Here is a 20,900-nt window from a genome sequence, read left to right on the forward strand (position 1 = left end):
TGCCTCTCATTTGCTAAATGGAACAACTGAAATATAAAAGGAAACTAAAATGCGTATAGCATTTAGGATTTCTACATTGACAATTGGGGAGACGCAAACAACATTCTGTCTACCCCAATCCTCACCAATCTCACTCTTCTCTCACAGGCAAAATACAGTAACTTCATCTCAACAACTTCAAAGGGCATCTTAGTCCAGCATCATTTCAAATGTCTCAAGTTCAAAGTTGAACATATTCACTTTATGATATAACCTAGATATGGTTGATACTTGAGATACAATTATCTTCAGCTGTGGGCCTTTGATGCCAAAATAAGAAAACTACTTCTCAAAAAAAAAAAAAAAAATGCAGGTATGGGCATAAGACAGGCATCCCATTCTAGAAGACAGAAATGTAGAAGAAGGGAGGAGTGATGGATTCCAAGTAGGTTGAAAATCGAACAAGGCAAACTCCATGGGATCTGGAGGTTCTAATTTCTGTTTCATTTAGTCTCGGGTGTTGGCGTAATCTCATCCTGTAGCCTTGCACTGAGATAACTTGTTAGGCCCTCGGCTCATGCCATGGGAATCTTTTTGAAAGATTCGCCTTCATTATTTTTAAATTATGTATATTGTGTGTAGTATATGACTGTATGTAGGTATATGCATACAAGTGAAGGTTTCCATGGAGTCCAGATGAGGGTGTTCTATTACCTGGATGTGGAGTTACAGGCAACTAACCAGGAGCTGCTCAGTACTTTCCAGGCCTGCGCGATGGAGAACACAGATGGTAGAGCCTGTCATCATAACAAGCCCGTGGTTTCTAGTCCCAGGCACACCAGAGATGCAAAGCAACATCTCTGGGCCATGCCTTGCAGCTGGGTGGGCGGGACTCAACAAGTGCCACCTGTGACTCAACAAGGAGTCCACCAGGTATCAGGGGACCATTATGGTGAGCAAGTACAGGGTGGAGAAGTGGGGGGGTGTTGGTGTCGGTGTCTCTGTGAGAAAGAGGGGGGGCGCAGAAAAGTTCATGAGCTGGGAAGAGAGGAGGATCTGAAGAGATGAGGGTGATGAGGAACAGGTTGACATAAATGGCCTGCTTGCCACCCAAGTCCAAGGTGATATGCAGGGCCTGGCTACTGCCACAGAGGCCTATGGTCTGTGCTGTCGCCTGGGTCCATGATGGTATCCAAAAGGCACACTGCGACAGGGGCCATACAGATATGAGTAGCCTGCGCTCTCACCTAGGGCCATGCTGTCCTCTTGTCTAGGGCTGCAGGCAAGGGGCATGTCTGAGTCCATGGTCCTAAGGCAGCCAGGGTCTCAGGTGATGTCTGTGATTCCTGTGACACCTAGGGTCATGTGGATGACCACCTGAGACCATCTCAGTGTCCGAGGGCCATGACATTGCCAAGGACATACTGATCTGAGTAGTCTGTGTGCTACCTGGGGCCACAGAGATGTCCAGGCCTGAAATGCTGCTCAGGGACATGTCTGGGTCCATGGTCCAGCAGTATCTGGAGTCCGTGATGATGTCCATGACCCGTGTTAGCACAAGGGCTATTAGGAACCATGCCTATGGAAATCTGAGGGCTGAGCTGAGCTAGCCCTGCCCTTCACTATGCCTGGGATAGCTGGCTCTGCCCCTCGCTGAATATGGCAACCGAAGAGCAGATCCCATACCTCCAGGGAGAACTGGCCCCCACACAGAGAAAATAGGATCCCAAACCTTACCACGGGTGTGTAGCTCACCAGAGCAGCACACTAGAGCTGACCCTGTTAACCAAGAGGCAGGTCAGTCATCCCTGAGGGCATGAGAGCAGCAAAGCTGACCCTCCCCCTTGTCTGTCATGTTGTGGCATGGGTGAGGGAAAGATGCCCTTCCCCCCTCTTCCCCTTGCTACCCACAGCAGACAAAAGAACTGGCCCTGGGGTCACTAGAATAAGAGAACTAGCCATGCCCCTCACCGGTTGCAGCACACAGGAAAGCAGGCCCTGAACCCTGCCTGGACAGCACACTAGAGATGACCCTGTTGTCAGGGGTGCAGATGAGCCAGCCCTGAAGGCATGAAAGCAGGAGCGCTGGCCCTGCCCCCACCCTCTCATATGTCCCCTACAGCAATCGGGAAAGAGGGTCCTGCACTTTATCTGGGTAAAACAATAGAGCTAGCCCTGGTGGTGGGAGTTAAGGCAACCTGGATCTGAGGAACTGAGAGCAAAAGTGGTCCCACTCCTTGCTGCAGGCTGCATTGGCTGAGCTGGATGGGGCAGTGCTGAAACCTAGGTAGTGATGAAGATGGAAAACCTATCACCTACGTCCAGAACCAGGGCTATGAGTTAGTCCACCCCAACATCCACCCCATCTATGAACTTTTGGGGCATGTGAAGGGAACAAACCTACAGGTCCAAAACTGCATGATCTCCATGGCACAGGACAACAACAGGATATATAAAAGGAGACCTAGTGAGGGCTTAGCATCTAGAGTGTACCGGAAGCCAGAGGCCTCGAGCAAGACCAGTGACTGTCTGCATGAACACTTGCACGTAAATACGAATGGACTAAAGGGTACACTGGGTGACTCAACGGGCCACACTACTGCTTCGACAACAAGACTCTTCTTTTGTTTATTTCTTTTGTTTTTTTGTTTGGTTTGGTTTTGGGCTTTTCTTTTAAATTTTAAATTTTGTTTTGTTTTAAGGGGAGGTTATGTGGGCAGAGGGCAGATGCGAGGGGACAGGCAGATAAGCAGGGTTGAGATAAATGATGTGAAAAATCCACAAAGAATCAGTAGCAGTCATAAATAAATACACAAGTTCTTCAATTTTTCTCTTCTTCAATTTTACTACTACTGGGCAGAAGAAAACAAGCTGCTTCTTATATAGTCCACTTAAAAATCTCCGCAGCTCAATCCCTATCAAAATTTCTACGCAATTCTTTACAGACATTTAAACTACAATACTAAACTTCATACTGGAAAACAAAAGATCCAGGATATCTAAAACAATCCTGTACAATAAAAGAACTTCTGGAGGTATCGCCACCCCTGATTTCAAGCTGTACTGCAGAACTATAGTAATAAAAACTGCATGCATGGTACCGGAATAAAAACAGACCAGTGGACCAACAGAATTGAATCAAAGACCCAGGCTTGCATCCACACAATGGTGGACACTTTTTAAATAAAAAAAAAAGAAATTCATACTAGCAAAAAGAAAGCATCTTCAACAAATGATGCTCGTCAAACTGGATGTCTTCACGTAGAAGTATACAAATAGATCCATATCTATCACCTTAATGGCCACATTTCTCATAACACTACATAATTGGTCAAGTATAGTCTAAGACAGTGGAAGCTTTCTCCATCCCTCTCGTCACTTATTGCTGAATCCTTACCAGATAGAAGCTATTCCACTCCCCCAGGTATGTTCCTCAAAGCTGTTCCAGCCCACCAAGTGTTTGGTTCTGGTGGTGCCTTCGTAGTTGTACATAGAGTTATATGCTACATAATACCACATTGCTATTATGTGACATAAGGACATTTGACATTTTCAACAACACACATGGCATACATGACAGTGGCCCAAAAGATAATAGAATTGGGTGTGGTGGGATAAGCCTTCAAGCTCAGCATTCATAGACCTAAAAAGAAAAGATCAGGGATATGAGTCCATCCTAAGAAACATTGACATTTTGTCTGAAAAAGTAAAGGAAACTAAGGGGACAGAAGAGATTACAGAAGAGGGGAAGAGTAACTGGAGGAAGAGCGGAGAAAGGGAAGGGAGAGGAGGGACAACATGAAAGTAGAAAACTTCTGCCATTCCCATGACATTATAGTCATAGTAACATCATAGCATCAGGCATCACTTCTGTCTGTGATACTGTATACTGTGGTATCAATAACAAAAAAATTAGCACATCCAATCATATACCTAATGCACAATAACAAAAATATGTTACTGGGATATACATTTACTATATCATACCTTTATCATTATTTTAGAGGATAAGCCTTAGAAAACATTTACTGTTAAACAGGATACTTTGTCAAATACCTCATGCTTACTGCATTTTCTAATTGTATGGAGTGATCTAGGCCATCTAGTTCTGTATTCTCTATGATGCTCACATAATGATAAACTCAGCTAACAATGCATTTCTAAGAATGGATTCTCACTGTTAAGTGGTATACTACCCTTACTAGTTACAGCAGCAGACACTTATTGCTAATTTCTGTATTAGTTAGAGAGATAAAGCGTGACAGTAAAAAAGAGAGAGCAAGACAGAGAAAGGAAAGAGAGAAAGGAGAGAGAGAGACAGAGAGAGACAGAGAGAGAGAGAGAGAGAAAGAGAGAGAGAGAGAGAGAGAGAGAGAGAGAGAGAGAGAGAGAGAGAGAGAGAGAGAGAGAGAGAGAGAAATTTATCCTAAGGTGCTTTCTAATGATTATGAAGGTTAAAAATTTTCGTTATCTGCTATATGGAAATTGTCAGGAATACCAGTAGGATACTAAGAAGGTTCAATAGCTTAAAAGTTATTGCTGTGGATTCTGATTTGGGTTTGAAGGAGTAACCAGTAATACTGAGAGCAAAGGGTTATGTCCCAAGTCATGTGGCCTAGTTGTCAACTCAACCTTTTTCTATACCTTTGTTCAATTCAGACTCTCAAAGTTTAGATGATACCCACCCACATGGATTAGGGCACCCAAGCATTCAAATTCCAAGTTCTTTTGTAAACACTCACAGAGATAAACTCCTAGCTTTTTGGGAAATCTGAGCATCTTCTGGCTCTATACAGTTGAACATTGCAGAATAATGAATGCCAGCCCAAACAACTACTCAATTACTATCTGAAATAACCTTACATATACATTTGTACATATATACATTTAGCACCAAAACTATACCTTTGTGAAACCTATTTGTTCCTTCCGAAAAGTTTCCAGGGGTTTGATCAGCAAGTCACTAGCATTTTGTACCTAAAGAAAAAAAAAGAAGAAAATAACATCTAGATTAACAAGGTTCAGATACAAACTTGTTATTCTTTACCATTAGGGTTTTTCTTTAAAATATATCATCCTGCTGAGTGGTGGTGCACTTCTTTAATCTCAGCGCTGGGGAGGCAGAGGCAGGAGGATCTCTGTAATTTGGAGGAGAGTCTGGACTATAGAGTGAGATTAAGGCCAGTCTGATCTACACAGAGAAACCTTGTCTCAAAAAAAACATACACACACACACAGACACACACACACACACATATAAGCACACATTCTAAAAACACTTTCTGAACAGGGCACTGTTTGTACAGGCACTAAGATCAACAATTAATAAATGGTACTTCATGAAAATGAAAACCAGAAGGCAGAAGACACTGTCATTCATAAAAAGTATCAGCCTACAGAACGGGAATAGATTTTTACTGACTATACATTCCATAGAGGAAAATACCCAAAATATAAAAAGAACTAAAAAGAACTAAAATACAAGGAAACAAATATCCCAAATGAAAATGGGGTACATGAATGTGGAGTAAGGGGAACACTCATTCATTGCTGCAGAGGATGCAAACTTGTACAGCACCTATGGCAATCTATGCGGCAGTTTCTCAGGAAGATGGGAATTGATCTACCTCAAGATCCAGCAATACAACTCTTGGGCATCTACCCAAAGGATGCTTCATCCTACCTATCACAGAGACACTTGCCCAACCATGTTCATTGCTGCTTTATTCATAATAGCCAGAAACTGGTAACAACCTGTCCCTCAACAGAAGAATGGATTAAGAAAATGTGTTGCATTTACATGAAGAAGTATTATTCAGCTGTTAAGAAAATGAAATCAGGAAATTCTCAGGCAAATGGATAAAACTAGAAAGATCTCATCCTGACTAAGGCAATCTAGAACCAAAAAGGCAAATATACTTATTCACTTATGTGGCTACTAGCTGTTAAGATGGCTATGTATAGGTAGGGGAGCTGAAAAGGGAGGGCCAAGAGAAGAAGGGGAAGAAAGAAGGGGAATTATGGAGACAGATAGCTAAAATTAAGGTACACCTGAGGGGCAGTATAGAAGCCTAATACAATAGAAAACCCTATATTTATATGAAGGGAAGCTAAATGAAATCACCAAATAATGGGGGAGGCAGAGCTCTAACAGAACATCTCGTCACAAAATAAAGCTTTTAGTCCCAGGAATGGGTTACATCTAATTGAGTTGCTGTCCAAAGGGATACCATGAAAATCCCCAAATAACCTAGGCTGTTGCAAAGACTATAGGTTGCTCTACACAAACTAATGGCAAGGCCTGATTGCTGAAGATGCCTACACAACTCATTAAACATGGAGAAGTTCAGTTTGTGCCTACCTAGAACCTTCACCCATACATGCTAGTGTCCTTTGTTAAGGGAAGGTACTTTCCGTGCTACAAAGGAGAAACAAACACTGACTCAGCTACAAACCCTTTGATTTACAATCTGTCCTGCCTACAAAAAATGCTAGTCCAATGGTAGAACAATGCTTGGGGGAGTAAGCAATTGGTAACATATTTGACCTAAGGTCCAATTCATAGGATGGAAAGCTTACCCAGCTCTGCCTGGGCCACCAAGAACCTGAAACTAAATAGCCCAGAGATCTAGGGCAAAACCAAATACTACTGTTCTACTAAAAGAATGTACCAATAAAATGACTCTTAATGACATTCTGTTATACTCATACATCAGTGCCTTGCTCAGCCACTATCAGAGAAACTTCCTCCTGTAGCAGATGAGATCAAATACAGAGACCCACACCCAGACAATATGCAAAGAGTGGGAGACCATAGAACACTCAGCCCAAAACACGATGCCTCCATATAATCCCTCCCTTCAGGGTTAGGGAACACTGTTGAAGAGGAGGTAAAAGAGTGTATAATCCAGGAACGGAAGAAACCAAAGAAACAAGGCCCTCTAAGTAAAAAGATTGAAGCACATATGAACTCACGGAGACTGGGGTAGCTTGCACAGGGGCTACACAGGTGTAAGCCAGAGGTGTTCTAGACCTGAAAGAAGTGAATACATGTCTCTATCCCTAACCCAGAAGCAATAACCAATGGACAACTACTTGCAAAGGAAAATTTCCTTTTCTCCAAAGGAGTCTCACAGGGGAAGCAAACAACTGGGGAAACAAAACTACTCTTAAGGGCAGACTGCATGTCCAACAGTGAATGGCCAACAGAAAACCAAGAGAGTAGTATCTTTATTAGGTGCTTTATTATTTATAAGGAGGTTCCTTACTTGATAATATCAAATCATGACATTTTTAAATCTTATTTTTTATTTTAATTTTATTTAATTTATGTATTTTTCTCTCTTTTTGCCCTACAAGTTGTTTGCATATATATTATGCAAATTTTTCTGAGAATTCTGAGTGTACAAATAAGTGGGTCTATTTCTTTTGCCTTCTCGTGGGATCTTTTTCTTCTATTTGTTTGCTTTATCCTATTCCAATGTGTGAAGTTTTTTATATTATTATTTTTTATTTTGTAATATACCTTTGAAGTCTGTCTGTTTTCTAATGAAAGATAAAAAGGTAATGGAACCGGATTGGGAGGGGAGGTAGGAAGAAACTTGGAGAAGTAGAGGGAGAGGAAACTACAATCAGGGTATATTAGGTAAGAAAAAATTATTTTCAATAAGAGGGAAAATGAAATACTTTTGTGTAAAATGAAAAATGTATCATCCTGAAGCATAGTTACTGGAGTAGAGGTATATCTCAGGAGTAGTGGACATGCTTATCATCTACAGGGCCATGAGATCAATTTCTAGCATTGAAATAAATGTTAACTTGCTTACTTTTTATTGAATGTTGTTAGTTCCTTTATGAAAAACAAATAAATGTTTTGAGGAAAGGAACATAAAAGGAATTTCTTTACTCGGGATGATTTTTTTTCTAGTTCCATCCATTTGTCTACAGATTTCATGAGATCATTTTAACAGTTGTTATACTCCATTGTGTAAATATACCACATTTTCTATTTCCATTCTTTAGTTGGGGAGCATCTAAGTTCCAATTTCTGGCTACTATGAATAAGAACATAGTTGGGCAAGTATTCTTGTGGTCGGATGGGACGTCCCTTGGGAATAAGTGCAAGAGTGGTATGCCTGGGTCTGGAAGTAGATCAATTCCCAATTTTCTGAGGAACTGCCATATTTATTTTCACAGTGGCTGTACAAGTCTACACTCCCATCAGAAATGGAAGAGTGTCCCCCTTGCTCCACATCCTCGTCAGCATGAGCTGTCACTTGTGGTTTTGATCCTAGCCATTCTGACAGATGTAAGATAGAATATCATAATCATTTTGATTTACATTTTCCTGGTGGCTAAGGAGGCTGTACATTTCTTTTTTTTTTTCCTCTCTCATGGTTTATTTTTTTTTATATTTAAAAATTTCCATCTCCTTCCCTCCTCCTCCCCCCTCCCTCCCCTCCTCCTCCCCCTTCCCTCCCCTCCTTCTCCCCCTTCCCTCCCCTCCCCTCCACCCATACTTTCCCTCCCTCCCTCTCAAGGCCAAGGAGCCATCAGGGTTCCCCACTCTATGCTAAGACCAATGTCCTCCCAACTCCCCCCAGGTCCAGGAAGGTGATCGACCAAGCTGAGAAGGCTCCCACAGAGCCCGTCCATGCAGAAGAATCAGAGCCCAGAGCCATTGTCCTTTGCTTCTCAGTCAGCCCCCGCTGTTGGCCACATTCAGAGAGACGGGTTTGGTCGCATGATCCATCAGTCCCATTCCAACTGGAGTTGGTGATCTCCCATTTCTTTAAGTATTTCTTGGCCATTTGAGATTCCTCTGTTGAGAATTCTCTGTTTAGATCTATACTCCATGTTTAATTGGATTATTTGGTTTGTTGATGTCTAGTTTCTTAAGTTCTTTATATATTTTGGAGATTAGCCCTCTGTCAGATGTGGAATTGGTGAAGATCTTTTCCCATTCTATAGGCTACCATTTTGTCTTATTGACGGTATCCTTTGTCTTACCAAACCTTTTCAGTTTCATGAGGTCCCATTTATTGTTGATCTTAGTGCCTGTGCTATTGGTGTTTTATTGCCTGTGCCAATGCATTCAAGGTTACTTTCCCCTTTCTCTTCTATCGGTTTCAGTGCATCTGTTTTTTTGTTGAGGTCTTTAATTCACTTGGACTTGAGTTTTGTGCAGGGTGATAGATATGGATCCATTTGAATTTTTCTACATGTTGACATCCAGTTTGACCAGCACCATTTGTTGAAGATGTCTTTTTTCCAGTGTGCATTTCTGGTTTCTTTGTAAAAGACGAGGTGTCCATATGTGTTTGGAATTATGTCTGGGTCTTCAGGTAGATTTCATACATCAACATGATAGGCTTTATGACAATAGCATGCTGTTTTTATTACTATAGCTCTATAGTACAATTTGAGGTAAGAGATAGTGCTATCTTCAGCAGTTCATTCATTATTCACAATTATTTTAGCTACCTTGGGGATCTTGTATTTCCTTATGAAGCTGAAAATTGTCCCTTCAATTTCTGTGATGAATTGTACCAGAGTTTTGATGGGGATTGTATTGAATTTGTAGATTGCATTTGGTAGCATGGTAATTTTTACTATACTAATCATATCAATCTAAAAGCATAGGAGATCTTTCCATCTTCTGATATCCTCCTCAATTTCTTCCTTCAATGTCTTAAAGGTTTTATTATACAAATCTTTCACTTGCTTGGTTACAGTAACCCCAAGATATTTTTGAGCCTATTTTGAAGGGTGTTGTTTTAATTTCTTTCTCAGCCTATTGCTTGAATATATGAAGGCTAATGTTTTTTATGAGTTAATTTTTTAAATTTTATTATTATTATTATTAAAAATTCCCGCCTCCTCTCCACCTCCCATTTCCCTCCCCTCCCTTAACTCCCCTGCCCCTCCCTTTCCAGTCCAAGGAGCAGTCAGGGTTCCCTGCCCTGTGGAAAGTCCAAGGTCCAACCCACTCCATCCAGGTCCAGGAAGGTACAGAACATGTGGTAGAATCAAAACCCCGTGCCATTGTTCTTGGCTTCTCAGTCAGCCCTCATTGTCTGCCACGTTCAGAGAATCCGGTTTGATCCCATGCTTTTTCAGTCCCAGTCGAGCAGGCCTTGGTGAGCTCCCATTAGACCAGCCCCACAGTCTCAATGGGTTGACGCATTCCTTGCAGTCCTGACTTCCTAGCTCATGTTCTCCCTCCTTCAGCTCCTCATTTGGGATTTGGGATCTCAGTCCTGCACTCCAATGTGGGTCTCTGTTATGAGTTAATTTTTTATCCTGCTACTTTGCTGAAAGTGTTTACGAGGTGTAGGAGTTTCCTGGTGTAGTTTTTAGGGTCACTTTCATACACAATCATATCTGCAAATGAAAATACTTTGACTTCTTTCCTTCCTATTTGTCTACCTGAAGACACAGACATAATTCCAAATCACTTGGTCTCCTTCAGTTGTCTTATTGCTTTAGCTAAGTGGTCAATTACTATACTGACTAGGTAGATTGAGTGGACAACCTTGTATTGTTCCTGGTTTTAAAAGAAATGTCTAGTGTTTCTCTCCATTTAGGTGGATGTTGGCTGGGGGCTTGATGAAAACTGGTTTTATTATGTTGAACTATGTCCCATGTATCCTTACTGTCTCCAGGATTTTTATCATGAAGGGGTGTTGGAAATTGCCAAAGGCCTTTTTTGCATCATAGTAAATGATCATGTAGATTTTGTTTTTCTGTCCATTTATATGGTAAATTACACTTATTAATTTACATAAATTGAAGCATCACTGCATCTCTGGAATGAAGGCTACTTGATCATGGTAGATGATCTTTATTGATGTGTTCCTGTGTTTGGTTTGCAAGCACTTTATTGAGAATTTCTGCATATATATTCATAAGGAAAGTTGGTCTGTAATTTTCTTTCTTTCTTGGATTTTTATGTGGTTTAGGTATTAGGGAAATTGTGGCCTCATAAAACAAATTTGACAATGTTCTTTCTGTTTCTTTTGTGTATAATTTGAGTACTATTGGCATTAATTCTTTAAAATTTTGGTAGAATTCTGTGCTGAGTCCATCTTGTCTTGGTCCTTTGGTGGGGGGAGACTTTTGACTGCTATTTCACTGGGGGTTATAGGTCTGTCTAAATTGTTTATCAGATCTTGATTTAGCTTTGTATGGTGGTATGAGTCTTAATTACAGTTTCTATTGCTGCAACAAAAAAACATGACCAAAAAACAAGTTGGGGAGAAAAAGATTTATTCAGCCTACACTTCCACATTTCTATTCACCAATGGAAAAAATGTCAGGACAGGAACTCAAACAGGGCAGGATCCTAGAGGTAGGAGCTGTTGCAGAGGACATAGAGGAGAGCTGCTTACTGGTTTGCTCCTCAAGGCTTGCTCACCGGGCTTTCTTATAGAGTCCAGGACCTCCAACCCAGGGATAGCAACACCAAGAATGGGCTGGACCCTCCCCCATCAATCAGTAATTAAGAAAATGTCTTTCAGTTTGATCGGAGGCTCCTTCCTCTTTAATGACTTTAGGTTGTGACAAATTGATAAATAAAACCAGTCAGTGCAGTATCTATCAAGAAATTTATTCATTTCGTTTAGATTTTTCTAATTTAATTGGGTACAGATTCTTAAAGTATGTCCTTATCTGTTGTTATGTGCCCCATCTCTTCCTTTGTTACTTCAGATCTCTCCTCTCTGCCTTTTGGTTAATTTGGCTAAGAATGTGTCAATCTTACTGATTTTCTCAAGAACCAACTCTTTGTTTCATTGATTCTTTGTACTATTTTTGATTTTTTGTTTCTATTTTATTAATTTCAGTCCTGAGTTTAATTATTTCTTGCCAAATAATGTATCTGGTACGATTTCCTCTTTTTATTCTAAAGCTTTCAGGTATCCATTAAGTTACTAATATGAGATCTCTACACTTAGTGCTATCCTTTATTGAGTCCCACAAGTTTGGGAATGTTGTGTATTCTCATACAATACTAAAAATTTTAAACTCCTTTATTAATTTCTATCTTGACATATTTTTTTATTCAGTAACGAGTTTTTCAGTTTCCATGTGTTTGTAAGCTTTCTGTAATTTCTATTGTTTTCTATGTCCAGCTTTAATCAGTGCCTGCCAGGGAAAATGTAGGGTGTTATTTCAATTTTCTTGTATCTACTGAGACTTGCTTTTTGTCAAAATACGTGGTCAATGTGGGGAAAAGTTCCATGAGCATCTTAGAAAAAGGTATTTTCTTCTTTGCTTGCTTTAACTGTTCTGTAAATATCTGCTAGTTTCATTTGGTTTACAACATCAGCTAGCTCCAGCGTTTCTCTGTTTAGTTTTTTCCTGGATGACTTGCCTACTGGTGAGAGTGAGGTATTGAAGTTACCTACTAACACTGTTTGAAGGTCAATATGTGATTTAAACTATAGTAGTGTTTCCTTTATGAACTTGGGTACCCTTGTGTTTGGTGTATATGTTTAAAATTGCAATGTCCTCTTGGTGGACTTTTCCTTTGATGAGTATATACTGTCCTGTCTCATCTGCAGATTAGTTTTGGTTTGAAGTCTGTTTTGTCAGATATTAAAATGGCTACTACATCTTGCTTCTTTGGTCCATTTTTCTTGAAAAACCTTTTTTCCATCCTTTAACTCTAAAGTAAAAGCTCCCCTTGATTTTAAGGTGTGGTTTTTGGATGAAGCAGAAGAATGGATCTAATGTACAAATCCAATCTGTTAGTCTGAGTCTTTTTATTGAGGAATTGAGACCACTGATATTGAGAGTAATAAATGAGCACTACTTGATGATTCCTGTTATTTTGCTTTTGTGGATTGAGTTTTCTCTCCACTTTTCATTTGCTGGTCTGAGATGATTCATTCCTTGTGTTTTTTATTTTCCTTTTTTTTTCTTGGTAGTGATAGCCTTTGCAGGTTGAAGTTCTCCTGGCATCTTCTGTAGTGCTGGATTTGTAAATGGATATTGCTTAAATTTGGTTTTATCATGAAATGTCTTATTTTGTCCATATTTTGTGACTGAAAGTTTTGCTGGATATAATGGCATCTGTGGTCTCTTAGCATTTGGAGAACATCTATCCAGGCTCTTTTGACTTTTTTCATAACTGTAATTCCTGGTGCTGATATCTGGTCTTGTGATTGTTGGGTGAAAGTTCTGTGCCTTGGTCTCTATTGCCCTCTCTGGTTCTTAGAAGAGTATGGTGGGTAAGAAATTCTTCTGGGTTCCTGATAAGGGTGGCCACTGGGCATCCCAGGTAAAAAAGGTTTCTAGGTGCTGGGAGCTAAAAGTTAGGAATAGGTATGGGCTAGAAGGGGTGCTGCTGAGAGGGTACACAGAAGGGAGAAGAGCTGGGTACACCACCAGGATTTGTGTAGAGCCCTCGGAATGGGGGCAGGAAGGTGTGTCCACAGCAGGTGGTATGCTACAAAGCTGGGGATAGGACTAGAAGACTGGATTGGAGGATAGAAGGAAGAGGGAAGATGGCCTACCTGGTTCCCTAGCTGACATGGCTGGCAGGTATTCAGGGAATGCCTCCTGGAGTTAGTGGCTGACACAAAGGGATGGGGGATGGGGTAGTAGAGAAAGGCTGTAGGTAAAGATCTACAGGATCCCCTGTGACTTTGGCCAGAGGGGAAGGCTAGCCCACTGCAGGTGGTTTGTTACAAAGCTGGGGACAAGAGTACAGCTGGTATCTGGGAACGGGAAGAAGAGTGACCATTCCCCTACCTACCTGACTATCTAGACAGTATGGCCAGTGGGTCTCCAGGGAAAGCTTTTTATTTTTATTTGTTTTTACCTTACAGGTCTTTATGGCTTCTGGTGTTTTATGGGTTTTCTGTGTGTATCTCTGCATCTGTATGTGTTTCTTGCCCTTTGACTTTGGCTCTCTTTTCTGTTTCTTTGTCCTCTTCTGGTTTGCTTGCCTTTATTTTATCTTTTTTTTGATTCTATTATTACTACTCAGCATCTGCCGAGGTCTCATTAGTATAGGCCTAGATTTAGCATAAGTGAACTTTAGGCTTATTATCTTCTTCGAACAGACACTTAGCTACATTTTAGCTTCCTCTGAATAAGAAGTCACATTAAAATTTCATTTGTGATCTACTCATTTAACCTGTAACTTTTGACTAGAAAGTTAAGGCCATCAATGTTTCAAGTTATTAGTGAATGGTATCCACTGATGGCTATCTTTTTTGTTTGTGTTCTTATAGTTCTATTTTGTGTTTCTGACATTATAGCTTCATTTGTTTGCTTGCTATAGGCTTCTACACTGGTTTATTCCTCACTTTGTCCTCAAATATTGCTTCTAGTATTCTCTGTAGGACTGGTGTGTGTGTGTGTGTGTGTGTGTGTGTGTGTGTGTGTGTGTGTGCGCGTGTGTGTGTGCAACAGTAATAATAAAAAAGAGGTCATGAATTTGAAAAGGAGTCTGGAGAACATGGAAGTAGTTGTGGGCAGGGGAGAATGGGTGGAAATCAGGTTAATTTGTAAATTATGTATGTATTTGTAATTATGTATTTCTTTTAGTTTTTATGAGGGTGTTAAAACAGGGTTTCTCTGTGTAACAGCCCTAGATGTCCTGGAAATCACTCTGTAGACCAGGCTGGCCCTGAACTCAGAAATCTGCCTGCCTCTGCCTCCCAAGTGCTAGAATTAAAGGTGTGCACAACCACCACCCAGCTGTATGTACTTTTTAATTAAAATTTCAATTTAAAAACTCTAAAAAATATTCTTTACCCTTGTTGACTCTTTAAAAAAAAACACAGATCTCTTACCTACTTGGTCCCCAAGAACCTCTGTGATTCCGAATTCTCATCACACGTCTACTTATCTACCAGACCTAGGAAACCTCTTTCCAGACTGTATCTTACTCATACAAACACCTCCCAGAATGGCACTTAATACCCGATAGCTAACTGTATTCATCAACCAAAGGAAGAAAGTCCATATATTTATCCTGCACGAATCCCCCCTCCATGAAGGTTATTCTACAGAGTCTACAGAGGTCTTTCATTCATGTCAAAACTCACACTGATCTTTCATTCAATAAAAACTACTCAAAGAATTCTCCTATTCGACACATTCTATACTTTGTTGGATTGTAGATCATGAAGATTACCAGTATTGTTTACTCACCTAGAGACAAATTAAATTCAAGGACGCATTCTTTCTTTTTTATTTCAGCTATCTTAAAACATGACTTTACTTTTTAAAACATGCCTACCACTGAAAGATGAGACCTGAGCCCTCCACATTGAATGTGAGGGGGCCTGTTATTGTTTTGAACCAATCAACTGGAGGTGGCACTAAGGGAGACACCAAGTTTAAGTCATAATTTTCCATCACAGACTGCTCAGTTCTCTTGAAGGTCTGAGTCTACACACTCCTCATGGAAGACATGAAGTAGTATTGTTTAAAAAAAAAGTTGAATGGCCCTGAGCCTGAAAGTCAGAGAGACACAATCAGACATCCTGGTCAATAGCTATTACCAGCCGAACCCAGCCTTTCCAGCCTGTCAGGAGCATCACTTAGAAGCACTATAACAAGCCCTGTGTTCAGCAAGTGTTACTACATGGAGAAGAAGAAATACTCAATGCTCCCTGCCTAAAATCCTGATCCACAAACCAATTGCCAATAATTAAATCATTTTACTATATAAGCCATTAGGTTTTTAAATAGGCTGTTAGAAAACAACAGATGATTTTTAAAAACCAGCACCAATGTCACATAAATAACATGTAAAATGAGACGGTCTGAAACATTGAGGAAGTTTGACTTTGAACAGGAAGCAAGCATGCCGCTCATAAAGTGTCACACAGCAATTATTTGTATGAATGCCCAACTGGGCTTATATATTGAGATGGCCCCAGGATGGCACAGTTTCTAGTTTTTCATGTTCACAGGAAAACTGTCCTGAACAAGCAAGTATATATGCAACTCTTAACAGACGGTCCAAGCAAATTACTTATTTGCAGATGTTTCACTGAATGAGGGACTCTATAGCCTTCCCTTAACTGAACTGGTGATGTTGCTCACTCTCGCAGACCACAAACTGATACTGTGGACCTTGCTACCCAGTTGTTAGAATACTATTTTCTGCTAGAACAAAGCTGGGGATATGGGGACAAAAAATATGCTGAACCCTTGTTCCTTTTCTTCTTGTATTGTTTAACCTTAAATTTCTTAGATATTCAGCAACCACTGACAGAATCCCTTTTAAGAAAGCTTTGTCAGGCTGGAGAGATAGCTCAATGGTTAAGAACACTGACTGCTCTTCCAGAGGATCCAGATTCAGTTCCTAGCACCCACATATCAGTTCACAATTTTCTGTGAATCTTGTTCCAGGGTATCTGACACCTTCACACCAATGCACATAAAATAAAAATAAATAAATAAATTGTTTTAAAAAAGAAATCTTTGTCTTTAATCACCTTTCTGACCACTGCATTCATTTTTGTGAGTTCTCTGTGAAAAATGCCAACAACAACCCTGTATCTTGATGGGAACCTAACTATGAGACGCCCCAGCCTTTACTCAGTAAGAGTTTAGAGAATCAGCTTCCTACAGAATAAAGACAAAATTAAAGCTGAACAATGTCTAGCTATAAGACCGCAGGATTGCTCTGGAATCGTTGGTAGTAAACAAGCTACCAACTGGCTTCAGGAATACTGTTTGCAGTGGTGTGGGCCTCTAAATGTTATTTCTGTCATTCCTCAAACAGAGACTTTGTACGTCACCAACAGAACTCCCTTCTCAGGTCAGAAAAGCAGACAGACAGACTTCCTCAAATACAGGAAGTCTGCAACCCAGATGCTTACACACCACTCCTGAGACACCACAGCTACCCAGTAATCCTCTGAAGACCATCACAGCTGGGATACTCCACGTTTTCTCTCCCCACAGTTCCTGCCACAATCTACATTCGTTTATGGAGATGACCAGGCCAGGGCCATTGCCATGGTCTAGGACCCTGAACTTCCTTATTGCTTGTCATCATAAATCCACTTGGTATTCTAATTTTAGAAAGAATGAGAAACTGTTCAACATAAATGTGTGACAAAGAACCAGGAAGAAGGAGAAGGAAAACAACATCTCAGAAGATGATGTCTGTCCCAGTAATGGAGAGCTTTGCTCTCAAGTAAATAAAAGAGACAAAGTACGGTGGAGAAAGGCATCTTAGGTTTCTTCCTGGTAGCAGCTGAATGAGCTAGAGGTGAACGCCTCTAAGAACAACATGAAGAGAGGGTCAGGGAAGCTCTGACAGAAGAGAATACCCAATGAACTTCATCTGAAGTAGGCCATCTATGAGACTCAAATGAAAGCACTCATGTCTTTTTCCCCTTATTATCTTCAGAAGCAAATTTCATGAACTCGGAAAAATCCTGCTATTTCTCATGAGCAACCAGAGACTACTAAAAACAATTTTTATATAATCAATGTGTTTCGCCTTTATAAAACATTCTTGTACCATCATGTCATGTAGGGTGCTTCATAATAACAGGACTGGTAATTATTTTCCTTACTTTACGAGACAATAACTGATTAGTACAAAGTCAAAAAGTGAGCTAGTGGCTGAGTCAGAATCAAATACTAAATCTCCTACCCTCAAAGCCTGTTTTCACCCACACTTGTCTAGGAGCCGAGAAAATAGTAGTAGTACTCTGAAAAGCTAGGACTACTATCTTCTTAGAGTGAGATGAGAAAAACTTTTAAATGGAACTGCTGTTTAACAAACCTAAGATGCCAATAACAAGTCATCTCAGTAGAGATGGAGACAAAAAACATGTTGATATCCTATACAGAGTTCATACTTTACACACGGACCACTACTTAAAATAAAAATTGTTCAAATCACTATTTCCAGATTTAGGTCTGGGTTGGGGCCATGAATAATGTCCCAAGAAATATGGATGCTGCTGATCTAGGGACCACATAAAAACATTGTCTCTTGTTGAAGGATGACTTTTTTGGTTGTTTTCGTTGTTGCTGTCTGGTTTTGTTTTGTTTTAAATAGGATCTCATGTACCACAAGCTGGCCTAGAATTCTCCGTAAAGCCAAATATTGCCTTGAATTTCTGATCCTCCTGCTTCAAACTTCTTTCCTGGAATCTGGGAGTTCAGACTTGTTTGTATTACCACATTCAGGTCAAGATTATATTCAAAACCATTAAAATGATTAGAATCCAAAAATAAAAAAAATCTTAGGTATAAACCTAGAAACATACATGAAAGACCTTCATAAATAAGTTATAAAACATTGATGAAATACAAGTAAGAGTAGTAAACAGAATGATGACCCACATTCCCAGACACAAACAGCCATCATTTTTAAGATAACAGCTTCCACAGCTGGATCTAGAGATTCAGTGTTATCCCAATAAAAAATGTTAGTAACTTACTTTGTGGATACTAACAAACTGACTCTACAGTTTATACCTTATTTCAAGGCTTACGACAAAATTATGGCAATGAACACAATATGGAAATGGAGAAAAGTAAAAGAATTCATACATGAAACAGAAATAGAGGAAAGAAAAAGGGAAGCATTTGCATTGAGAAAAGATAATCTTTTAAAAAATAGTCCTGGGGGAAAGTCCATAATTCCTCAGTCCTAGACAAAGAACTACTGGTAACTAAGGAATGCTGAGAACAGGAGAATTAGTCTTCTCCAGGAAAAGAGCACACTAAGTTGAACCAATGGTCATCCCTGACAACAGACATGCAAGTAACATTATATAAACTAAGCAGGTTGCATTTATGAATATATATTATATTCATATATGCATTAAAGGGTCATGAATTTAAAAGGGAGAGGTTGGGGGATATATGGGAGGATTTGGAGGGATGAAGGAAAGGGAGAAATGTTGTAACTATTATCTCAAAAATTTAAAAATTAATTGAAAAAATAAGGCTAAGCAAGCCAAGAGGAGCAAGACAATAAGAGAACGCTTCCATGGATTCTGCATCAGTTCCTTCCTCCAGTTGTTCACCTGGTTTGAATTCCTGCCTTGACTATCCTTGATCAACTGTGATTCAAAATATGATAGCCACATAAACCTTTTCCTTGGTCCCTCAAAATAAATTGTTCTAACAAGGAAAAGTAAAAAGAAATTAAAAGTATACAAATAGTAAAAGGAGCCATACTATTTCCCTTTTCAGATGATATAATAGTATAGATTAGATATGCCAAAATTCTATCAGAAAACTTCTAGAAATGATAACAAATTCAACAAGATTGATAGAACACAAAATCAGTTTACAAAAATCAATACCTTTACTATACAATACCAATAAAAATACAGAGAAGACCATGAGACACAATACCATTCACAATAGCCTCAACGGAAATAAACTATCTAGTAATAAACCTAACCTTGGAGCTGAAGTTCCTTTCCAATGAAAACTTTACATTTCTGAAGAAAGAGATAGAGAATGACACTAGAAAATGAGAAAACAGCCCATTTTCATAGATAGGTAGATTAGTATTGTGAAAAATAACCATTTTACCAAAAGCCATTTACAGATTCAATGCAATCCCAATCAAAACCCCCATATTATTTGTAACAGAAATAGAAAAAGCTATCCTGAAATTAATATGAAACCACAAAAGACCCCATATAATCAAAACAATCCTTAGCAAAAAGAACAATGCTGGAGAAATTTCCATTCCAGATCTCAAAATATACTATAGAACCATAATAATAAAAGGACTTATGGTGCTGGCCAAAACAAACATATAGACCAATAGAACAAAATTGAAGACCCAAACATAAGTATAGATAATGTCAGCAATTTAATATTTGACTAAGGTGCCAAAAACACACTGGAGAAAAAGAAAACATCTTCAACAAATGATACTGGAAAACCTGGAATTACAAGAAGAAGAATGAAATTAGATCTGTATCTGTCACCTTTCACAAAATATAACTCCAAATGGATTAAAGACCTAAGCCTAAATCCTCAAAGACTGGAACTGCTAGAAGAGAATGCAGGTAGTAGCAACACCATAAAGGCCCAGGAAAGGATTTCCTGAAAATGATCTATTTGTCCAAGAATTAAGGCCAACAATTAACAAGCTGTACTTAATAAAAAGCAAAAGCTTCTGCTTCTTCGTGAAGAGGAGGCCCACATAATAGATTGGAAAGAATCTTTGTCATCTGTATATCTGATGGAGGATTAATATCCAGACTATATTAAGAACTCAAAAAAAGAATGCATGAAAACCACAAATGACCCATTCAAACAAAAGGATCCTGGGATGGTCATCATACTCAGCAACTAGGGAAATGCAAATGATAACAACTTCAATTTCACTTTACCCTAGTCAGAATGCTAAAGATCAACAAAACAACCAACAACAAATACTGAAATTGTGGTGGAGAAAAGGGGACCACTGGATGTGCACATAGTAAAAAATTAAACTAAATAAAGATTTTTAATCCTTCAAAAATTATCTCAAAATGCATCATAGACCTAAATGTACCAAATGCCTAAGAAATTTCAGAATAAGTTAGATGACCTTACATTTCATGATTACTTTTGTAGACTCCAAAAGCAAGATCTATGAAGAAAAAATGGAAACTAGAAAGGTGGCTCAACAGTTAAGAGCATTGACTGATCTTCCAAAGGACCTCAGTTCAATTCCCAGCACATATGTGCTGACTTACAACCATATGTAATTTCAATTAAGGGGAATTTCTCTTCTGGCCTCTACAGGTATCAGGCACTCATATGAGACACAAACATACATACAGACAAAGCAGCCATACACAGAAAAATTATTTTAAAAGAAAAAATGATAAATTGAGCTTTAATAATACAGTTCTCTTCTGCAAAAGATACTTGTCTACTTCACTGGACATGGGATCCAGTAAGAAAACAACTCTGGGTAC

At 39.4% G+C, this 20,900-nt stretch overlaps 1 protein-coding gene across 1 annotated transcript in view; it reads right to left on the reverse strand.

Moving 5' to 3' along the window:
- Ophn1 (oligophrenin 1) overlaps nt 1-20,900 on the reverse strand; it is a 338,469-nt gene that overhangs the window by 200,838 nt on the left and 116,731 nt on the right. The window contains 1 exon segment of the mRNA XM_042054391.1: nt 4,885-4,956. Within this exon segment, the coding sequence (XP_041910325.1) occupies nt 4,885-4,956 (72 nt within the window).

This window comes from Arvicola amphibius, chromosome X, assembly GCF_903992535.2.
Source record: "Arvicola amphibius chromosome X, mArvAmp1.2, whole genome shotgun sequence".
NCBI classification, from domain to species: domain Eukaryota; kingdom Metazoa; phylum Chordata; class Mammalia; order Rodentia; family Cricetidae; genus Arvicola; species Arvicola amphibius.